At 47.4% G+C, this 10,139-nt stretch overlaps 1 protein-coding gene across 2 annotated transcripts in view; it reads left to right on the plus strand.

Moving 5' to 3' along the window:
- Positions 1 to 690, plus strand: part of PIK3C2B (phosphatidylinositol-4-phosphate 3-kinase catalytic subunit type 2 beta) — a gene marked incomplete at both ends in the record, with an annotated part of 39,441 nt that extends 38,751 nt beyond the window's left edge. For both annotated transcript variants that reach the window (XM_079697790.1, XM_079697791.1), the window contains one exon: positions 502 to 690. In XM_079697790.1, coding sequence (XP_079553916.1) covers positions 502 to 690 — 189 coding nt within the window. The remainder of the gene's footprint in view (positions 1 to 501) is intronic.
- Positions 691 to 10,139: the final 9,449 nt, after the last annotated feature.

The raw sequence follows: 10,139 nt of genomic DNA on the forward strand, positions 1-10,139 counted from the left end.
TGTAAAAAAGTTTGCTGACACTTAGGGTAGGGACTCCACAGCTGGGGCATGGTCTGTGGGGAGGAAGAGCCTGCTGGTCCTTTGCTGATAATGAGCTGTGGCCCCAATGACAAGCCTTCATTTGCTTGAACTCTGAGCTAAGAGCAGGGGTCTTTGTTTTTTTTTTATTTTTTATTTATTTATTTGGCTGTGCCAGGTCTTAGTTGCAGTTGCAGCATGCATGTGGGATCTAGTTCCCTGACCAGGGGTCGAACCTGGGCCCCCTGCATTGGGAGTGTGGAGTCTTATCCACTGCGCCACCAGGAAAGTCCCCCCAAGAGCAGGGTTCTTTAAAGCTTCCCTTGGGTTCTGTATGCTTTCTCTGTTCCCTCGGGCTCTGTCTGGTTGGGGAGGTAAAGTGGTCTCAGCCAGATCAGATCACACCACCACAGACTTAAGCATCTCCCCCTTCCATGTTCCCTGTCTCACTACTTCCCTTTCTTCCCAATTTTGCATTTGCAGCTGGTATATGATGGAATCCCCAAGGGAGACCTGCAGCAGCGGGAGCTACAGCTGAGTGTGCTGAGTGAGCAAGGATTCTGGGAGAACGTTCTGCTGGGGGAGGTGCACATCCGCCTGCGAGAGCTGGACCTGGCCCAGGAGAAGACCGGCTGGTTCGCACTGGGATCTCGAAGTCATGAGACTTTATGAGCCCAGCGGAGCCGTGGCCCAGGACCCCAGGCTCATGGCAGAAACGGGGGAGAGGACTCTCCCTGTTTGACTTGTCCCTTCCTTGTGTAGGGGCAGGGCCCTTGGTGGGGCTTCCCTCTGTCCCGGCGGATCGGGCCTTCGTGGTAGGAGGCAAGGAGAGTAAAGATACTCTCTGCTATCCGCTCCTCTGCAGACTGCATTTGGGTTGGTTGTGATGAGCAGCCCCTTGGAGGCTGTGAGGGTGCAGCAAAGTTTTAAGTTTACCTTGTGTCAAGGGAGCAACGCCTGGTTTGAGGTGTGTGGGGTGGGCTGTAGAAGTAGCATTTGGGGGGAGGGTGGGTGGATATCTTTATTTTTATTTTTAAAAAATGAAATAGTAACGTTGTCCTAACTGGACAGGAAGCCTTGTGAGAAGGGACTCACATCTGCCTCAGAAGGCAAAAGAGGAATTGGACTTTTTGTATGATTGAGGTTCTTATTGGACTTTTCCCTAGGATTTTGTTTGTTCGTTGTTTTTGCATTTCTATCTATAGGAATTATTTGGGGAGGGGCCCAGTGGGCCCTCAGTTAGTGCCCTCCGTCTCTGAGGCAGGTCGGGAGGGACAAGGAGGGCTGCGTGTGCTGGACTGAGGCCTGTGCCACTGGGCCTTTCTGATTTTGCCTCCAAAGGAGAGCAATGTGATACCTACGTGTGTAAGGAAGGGCCTTCCGTATGGAGGTCTGCAGAGGACCTGTGTTCAGGGACCTGGGCTCTTTTGGGGGGAGTTTTTCCTCTCGTCTTCCCCTATTTTGCTAGGACTTGCCCTGAATACTGTCTTCTACCCCTCCATTCAGCTCTTCTAGGGGTCATCTGGTCCCTGTGAATACGCCTGGGTGCTCCCCCATAGGTCTCTCCCTTCATTTTTCTCTGGTGGGATAAACTGCTGCCTCAGCCCTTAGGTTTGGTTTCACCTCAGGGTGTCTTGGCCCTAGGAATGGGCCTCTAGGCTGCAGGTGCCAGCGTGGCTGGCTGTTGGGTGGTTTCTGGGAAGCTTTCCTCGTCACCCACCACTCCTTTTGTTTTGCTGCTTCTCTCCCAAACTCCATTTCTGTCACATTTTTTTAATAAGAATTTCTCTCATTCTATGGGGCCATAAACCTATTTTGTCTGGAGCCAAAGGGATGCCCCAGCTGAAGAAAAGGGGTGCGGGTGGGGGATCCCATCAAAACTGTTGTTTTTTCCAGTGATTTTCTTTGGTTCTGAGGAGGCTGGATTGAGATGAGCTGGAAGGGAGAGACTGGGTCTCTGATCTCTTAATACTCTTCATTCCCTACCAAATGGATTTGAAATTCACTCGTGCGCTTTACTCCGAAAGGTTGTCTTCCTTGAAAAAAGGAGAGACTTTGAATTTGCTATTAACTTTCTAAATTGGCTGGTTGTGCCCGGTGATTGGGGAATGGAGTTAAGTGGGGATACGATGTGGACCGTCCCTCCCCAGCTCCAAGGATCAGAAATTCCCCCTTTCGCTGACTCATTCCATAACTGGAGAAAGAAGCTCCATTCATTGAAGCCACAGAGCAGCAAGGAAGTTTAAACTTTTAAATTAAAAATGTCAAGGATAAAGCTGGCTGCTGTGGGCAGGGGTTAGGGGAGTGGAGAACAGAGGTGGAACTTCTCTAGATGAATGGACCAGAGATGTGTTACTGGCTTTTTGCCTGTAGCTCATTTTACTTTGACCCTCTATGCCCCTGTTAAAGAGGTCTGTGTACTGTACCCACTTCCCAGACATCCTTTATCTCCTACTTTCTCTGGAATTGTATTTTCTAATAAATGATGTTTAGAAAAACAAAACTATCATTTTCAAGATTTGTTGATGTTTAAATGTTTAGATTAAAACATCTGACATACAAGATGAAGATAATAATGATAGTAGTGTTGTTTCTACAAATGGTAACTTTTATATGCACTGGTGTGGTGCACCTGGCATTTCACACGCGTCAGCTAAATCTTTCCTTAAAACAACTTGATCAGGTGAGTATTATCATCCCCGGTTTACAGATGAAGAAACTGAAGCCCAGAGAGATTAAGTAATTTGCTTAAGGACATAGCCAGTCGGCCTTGGCTCTAGAATTTGAACCCAGGTTTAGTTGACTCTTGAGTGTTTTAATATACATGATGTCATTTTTCATTGCAACTACCCTGGAAAGTAGACATGGCTCATTTGTTAATTCTGTCGACAAACTTTTACTGTGCTTACCAGTGCTACCTGGTGGCGTGCCTCCATTCATAAAGAATACAGACCTTGGAGCTGGGCCCTGGGCCCTGTACCAGGTAACCGGCTGTGGGTTACAAAGATAAATTAAGATAGTTCTCTGCATTTGAGAAGTTTACTGCCTAGTGATATTTAACCAACCCCATTTCATAAGAGAAGAAACAACCCCTGAGATGCCGTGCAACGATTACGTTGTTAGAGCAGAGCTGTAGCCCAGAACTGAACCCCAAATGGAAGCTGGAGGTGACATGACCCTTGTTCAAGCAGTTTACCCAGAAGTTTTCAAAACTCTCCAGTGTGGAGTCATATTTCATGCTGGGAAGTTTTGTGGGGTTTCCAAGGGACTTTTAGTAATAACAGTAGTAAGTGATAACCTACCTGCTGTGTTTCTAAGTGGTTTTGAGGTGTCACTGCAGTTCTGGGCAAGTCCCAATGGACCTTTTAAAAGTTAGAACTTGAAACCGGCAAGAGTCTTAGTTAAGGAAATCTCTTGGCCAAATGGGGTAGAAATCTGAACCACCCAGAGGGAGTGGGAATGAGAGAGCTGGGGAGCTGGGGGAGAGGGGATGCCCAGGGAGAAGAGAAACAAAAGAAGCCCAGGAGACTGGATTTTCTGCGTTTGAGGTGGTAAAAATGAAGTAACTGGACTTGTTAGGATTTGGGAGCTAAGGGTTAGACTGGACTTGAAAAGTCAAAAGCAAGGCAACATTTTAAGTTGGGAGGTAATTCTGGTGCCTGGGACTTGTCTGAGGTGTCTGTCCACAACACTAACGGCCTTCTCTGGGTCAAGTGAGTACCAGGCACTGTGCCTACTAAGATGACAAAGGTGTGGATCCCGTCCTCAAGGAGCTCAGAGTCCAGCTAGGGAAGCAGACATGGAAACAGATGATTACAGTGCTGTGTCTCAGGGACAAAGGTGGAAAAGGGGAGGGGTGGGCAGGTGGAATGGGAGCTATTTGAACTGAGTTCCATCAGAGCTCTGGATTTCATTCTTAGTATGATGGGGATGCCATTACAAGGTTTTGAGAAAGGGACGGCAGCACTCTAATTTATGTTTTCAAAGATCATTTTGGCTGCTGTTTGAAGCAAGAATGGAAGCAGTAGTCTAGGAGGGGAATGAGAGTAGCATGGGGATAGTGAAAGGTAGTTAAATTCTGGATATATTTTGAAGGTAGAGCTGACAGGATTTGCTGTTGGATTGGATGTGGGGTTGAGGCAAAGAGGAATTGAGGATGACTCCTAAGTTTAGGGCCTTGGCAACTGGGCGAAAATGACTGTAGGGGCATTATGGGATGGGGAAGATGGGCTTGGTGGATCACAATTAAGAGTTTTGATCATGGTAAGTTTGAGATGTCTGGACATCCAAGTAGAGAAGTAGGAGGATGGAATCTGAAACCCAATGGAGGGGTCAGTCTGGAGTTTAGAAGTGGAGGTCAGCATTTAGTTGGCATTTAGTGCCATGGAACTGGATGAGATCACCTAGGTTAGAGAGGCTAAAAAAAAAAAGACACAGGTGACTGAGCTCTGATACAGGTCAACATTCAGAGGAAGAGGAGGAGTCACTGAAATTGTAGGGAAACCAAGGGCATGGTGTCATGGGAGTCTAAAGAAAAGTATTGTCAATATCCTAGGGCTGCTGTAACAAAGAACCACAGACTGGGTGGCTTAAACAACAGTCTCACAGTTCTGGAGGCCAGAAGTCCAAGATCAAGGTGTCGGCAGGGTTGGTTCCTTCTGAGAGTTGAGAAGGAGAATCTGTTCCAAGCCTTCTCCTAGCTTCTGGTGGTTTGCTGGCAATCTTTTGCATTCCTTGGCTTGTAAGTACATCATCCCAGTCTCTGCCTTCATGTTCACACGGAGTTCTCCCTGTGTGTGCGCATGTGTCCAAATTTCCCCTTTGTGTTAAGACATAGTCATGCTGGATTAGGGCCCACCGTAATGACCTCATCTTAATTTACAAGGACCGTATTTCTTTTTTTTTTTTTTTTTTTTTTTTTTTGTGGTACGCGGGCCTCTCACTGTTGTGGCCTCTCCCGTTGCGGAGCACAGGCTCCGGATGCACAGGCTCAGCAGCCATGGCTCACGGGCCCAGCCGCTCCGCGGTATATGGGATCCTCCCAGACCGGGGCACGAACCCGTATCCCCTGCATCGGCAGGCGGACTCTCAACCACTGCGCCACCAGGGAGGCCCTACAAGGACCGTATTTCTAAATAAGGTCACATTCGTAGGTACTGGGGGATTAAGACTTCAATATCTTTTAGGGGAGTGCACATCAACCCACAAGTCAGAGAACTGGATTTGGCAAAATGTTCTTAGTGATCTTGATAAGAGCTGTTTTAATGAGTGTTGGGGATGAAAGCCACATTGGAGTAGCCTGACGACAGAATAGGTGTGGAGAAAGTGGAGACTGTGGGAATAGACAGCTCTTGAGAAATTTTTGCTGTAGTGGTGTAGAAACTCGGAGGTGCAGGAGAGGTTTTCTTTTTTTTGTTTTTTGTTTGTTTGCTTGTTTGTTTTAAGATAGGTGATATTAACCCATGTTAATGTGAGTGTTCCACCAGCTTAATGAATAAACATTGTGAAACTGTCTCAGTGTAGGAGATGCAAAGCTGCTAAGGAACTATCTAGGGGGACTTCCCTGGCGGTCCAGTGGCTAAGATTCTGCGCTTGCACTGCAGGGGGGTGCAGGTTCGGTCCCTGGTCTGGGAACTAAGATCCCACATGACGTGCTGCCAAAAAAAAAAAGGAACTATCCAGGAATGCCCGGCATGGATGAAATTTGTCATTACAAATAGGAAGTGAGTCAGTCAGCATGTCTGAGTGCTTTTCTCCAGCAATGGCTAGCTGCAAGGGGGTAGGCTCAGAATAAGTGGATAGTTGGGTTTCACTAGGGTTGGGGTTTTGCCAGAGAAGAATATTGGTGTAGAGCACAAGAATGAAGGGTCTTTGCAAGGGGGTAGTCTTCATACTGAACCATGGAATTCATGCTTGGGTAAGGAGGGAAGTGAAGGAGGGTGATGAACCACAAAAAAGTAGTAATGGCAATGGTTTGGAGGTTTGGGGGGATGGGGGGCGGTGATAAGTACCTGAATAGGGATTCCAAGGCAGCGAGCTGGAAAGATAGGAGGTGGTTTCCGGAGTGTGGTATACTTGGAAAAAGATTTTGGAGGTGGTACTGACTGAAAAATGAAGTGAAAAGGTATACACCCTTTACCTCAGGCCCTGCAAAATCTTTAAAAATAAACATAATTAGCTGAGGTTTAAATTATCTTCTGCCAAAGTGCCAGTCAGCTGGACCGTCTAAAGACTTCTTGTCTTCACCAGCACTCACACAGCCCTGGCAACACAGCGCTATCTCTGCGAACAGAACTGCCCTCCCTCTGCTGCCTGGTTGATAGCGGGCTGCAGGAGATGGTTCACACTTTAGTTTCCTGCAGAGACTGACAAGGCAAAGTCACATATTCTTAGAGTTTTCCAGTACTTTATGATTGCATTTTTTCCCTTTAGAGCAACTTCCAAGGTAAGGAAGATAAAAAGTATGTATCCAATGACTAGATGGGGAAGGAAAGGCCCATTCAAGATGTTTTAAGGAATATTTGGGGGGAGGCTCATGGTGTTAGTGATAAATTTGAGAGTAGAATGTAAAAGTCTTGGCCACAAGGAAGATGCTATTATTTTAAAGTATTATTACGCTTCCATTCATTCAACAAACTGGCACCTATTATGTGCCAGTCAACATGCTAGGTCAGTGGTTCCTAAACTTTCTGGTCTCAGGACCCCTTCCTTTATACACTCTTAAGAATTGTTGAGGACCCCAAAGAACTTTTGCTTATGTAAATTATATCTATGGATAATTATTGTTTTAGAACTCAAACCTGAGGAATTTAAAAAATATTATTAAATATTAAAAAATAATAAACCCATTACATGTTAACATAAATAACACTTTTTTTTTTTTTTTTTTGGCAGTACGTGGACCTCTCACTGTGTGGCCTCTCCCATTGTGGAGCACAGACTCCGGATGCGCAGGCTCAGCGGCCATGGCTCACGGGCCCAGCCGTTCCACGGCATGTGGGATCTTCCCGGACCGGGGCACGAACCCATGTCCCCTGCATCGGCAGGCGGACTCTCAACCGCTACGCCACCAGGGAAGCCCCAACATAAATAACACTCTTAATGAAAAAATATTTTTTTCAAAACAAAAAAGTCTAGCAAGAAGAGTGGCATTGTTTACATTTTTTTCCAAATGTCTTTAATATCTGGCTTTATAAAAGACATCTAGGATCTCATATCTGCTTTTGCATTCAGTCTGTTGCCAGATCCCACATCCTCTAGAAGGTACATGTCCACTGTATACTCATGAGAAAGTGAGAGTTAAAAAGGAAAATCAGGGCTTCCCTGGTGGCGCAGTGGTTGAGAGTCCACCTGCCGATGCAGGGGACATGGGTTCGTGCCCCGGTCCGGGAGGATCCCACATGCCGTGGAGCGGCTGGGCCCGTGAGCCATGGCCACTGAGCCTGCGTGTCTGGAGCCTGTGCTCCGCAATGGGAGAGGCCACAACAGTGAGAGGCCCACGTACCACAAAAAAAAAAAAAAAAAAAAAAGGAAAATCACCTTCCCTGGTGGCGCAGTGGTTAAGAATCCGCCTGCCAATGCAGGGGACATGGGTTCGAGCCCTGGTCCTGGAAGATCCCACATGCCGCGGAGCAACTAAGCCTGTGCGCCACAACTACGGAGCCTGTGCTCTAGAGCCCGCGAGCCACAACTACTGAGCCTGCATGCCACAACTACTGAGCCCACGTGCCTAGAGCCCGTGCTCCACCACAAGAGAAGCCACCACAATGAGAAGCCACGCACCGCAACGAAGACCCAACACAACCAAAAATAAAAACAAATAAATTAATTAATTTATAAAATAAAAGGAAAATAGCAGCTTAGTATTATCATGAAAATATTTTTGACCTTGAGGATCCTCTGAAAGGGTCTTAAAATGGGATCCCCAGGGGTGCCCAGACCATACTTTGGGAACTACTGGCATACAGCCCTCAAGGAGCTGAGACCAGCAAGAGAGAAGAACATTTACAGGGATATATAGTGTAGTGCTCTAATAGAGTATAACAATATAATTCTGACTGGGAAGGTCAGCAAAGACTTCAAGAAGGTGTTGCCATTTGAGTTGGACCTTGAAGCATGAGTAGGTATATAACAGAGGAGGTGATGTCTTTCTTGGCTGAGGAACAGCGTGAATAGTGGCATGAAACAAGCCCAGTGTTCCTAGAGTATAACCTGCATGAAGGGAAGTTACTGAAGAGAAGGCTGGAAAAGTATAGTGGCAGGACAGACTGTACAGAGCCTTTATTCTGCAGGTGATGTAAAACAATTGTTAGCTGCTACATAACAAATATTAGCTGATGTTTGTGCCCCTACTCTATTGAGGGTAGGCACGATATTAGGAATTTAGTTCACTTACCAACCCACTGAAGCTTTGAGTATTTAATTTGCATACTTGGATCTCTTGGTCTATTATTAAACTGACTCCTACTATTAATACATTTTTTCTGAAGTTCTGAAGTTCTTAGGATTTTAAATGAGATATTTCCAGAGATACGGATAATAAGATAAAAAGGGGTTAACCACAGAAATCGAGGACCTCTTAGTTTCCTAGAAAGAAGTGGCTGTTCTCTGAACAGTCCCAACAAAGAGAAGCAGCTGGCCTCCTCTTGGCTGCTAAAAGATCTTACTGCTGTCCCCAGTGCTCAAAACTGCTACACTCCCTCGGTAACAGATACTTGACTTCAGAGGTGTCGATTAAAAAGTTTTAGCAGAAATAAAGAAATGGACTAAGACCAAACTCACAAGAGAGAATCAAATGTAGCAACTAAGATTATGAGACATAATTTTTTCAAAGGATAATGGTCTGTGCTTCCTTCTTTGGGTGTTGTATCCTGTGGTTCTGTGGGCTCAGGATACAAATATGACTTGAATATGACTTGAATGGGAAGTATAAAAGAGAGTAAACAGTTCTGGGGGCTCCGTTTCTTTCCTTCTCTGTGACTCAGTTTGCCCCACCGAGGGAATTGTCTAACAGGGACACCACCTGAGAAACATGAGTTCACTTTTTTATGAGACATATGTGGGTTGGATGCTGAAAGACCTCAAAGCTAGATCCTAGGTAGAGCTAAACTGTTGGTTAGAAACCCTAAAACCGAGGGGGCAGGAATGCATAATGATTCATTTTTCACTTAAGACTTATTAATCACTCCACATTACTAGTGTTAACACCAGATATGTATCTACACAGCGTTTCCCAACTTTTATTATACTAAGATCTTAGGTTGATGATCTACTTAGCACTCAACAACACTGGAAACCCAGTGTTGTATAGATATATGCAAGTCTAAGATATCTGTATACACTTGGGTGTGTATTGGGCCATTAAAAGGCTTCCAGGGAATTCTCCACCTCTTTAAGCCGCTCCCTTTGGCCCAAAGGGCAGGGAGGAGGGGCTGGAGGGGGGTTGGAGGGGGGCGGTTTCCTAGGCGACCGCCGAGCAGCAAGTGCGCACGCGTAGAGCCTGGGCCTGGCTGATGCAATCTCTCTTGTGCGAGCTGCGTCTACCGAGAGTAAGGAAGCCGACAGGGACCTGAGCGAGGCCAATCAGCGGCCACAAGGAAGAGTGCGGAAAGGCCCGCCCGCCTGATCCTGCGAGTGACGTTCGGCCGCCCTGAGCTGGTGGCGTAGCCGTCCGCCATCCTTCGTCTCGTCCGCTTGCCTGGAGGCTTCCTGCCTCGGCGCTGGCCCTGCGGCCATTTTGAGCTTCGCTTCAACCCGCCCGCCGGCCCAGCCCTTCCGGGGTCGCTTAGCTGAGGGGCTTTTCCACGGTCAGTCTCTCCTGGCAAGTCGCCGCCGCCGGCGCGGAAGGGCTCCCATCTATGGTGGAGAGGGCTGGAGAGGACTAGGACACCTCCATTCCGCCAGGATGGATGTCGCCTCGGCCGCCGCGTCCTTTGCCCGCCGTTCAGGACTGTGGTCTGCCGCCCGCGGCCGAAGCCGCTCTCCTCTGTGGCTCTTCTCTTGGCCCGGGGATCGGCCTGGGGCATCAACTCCGCCACTGGGCAAGGCTGAGACTCTGTAGGCCTTTTGGAGTCCCTCCCGGCCGCCCGCCGCTGAGCTCCGCGTTCCTCCCTGAGAGACTT

This window comes from Hyperoodon ampullatus (assembly GCF_949752795.1).
Source record: "Hyperoodon ampullatus genome assembly, chromosome: 2".
NCBI lineage: Eukaryota > Metazoa > Chordata > Mammalia > Artiodactyla > Ziphiidae > Hyperoodon > Hyperoodon ampullatus.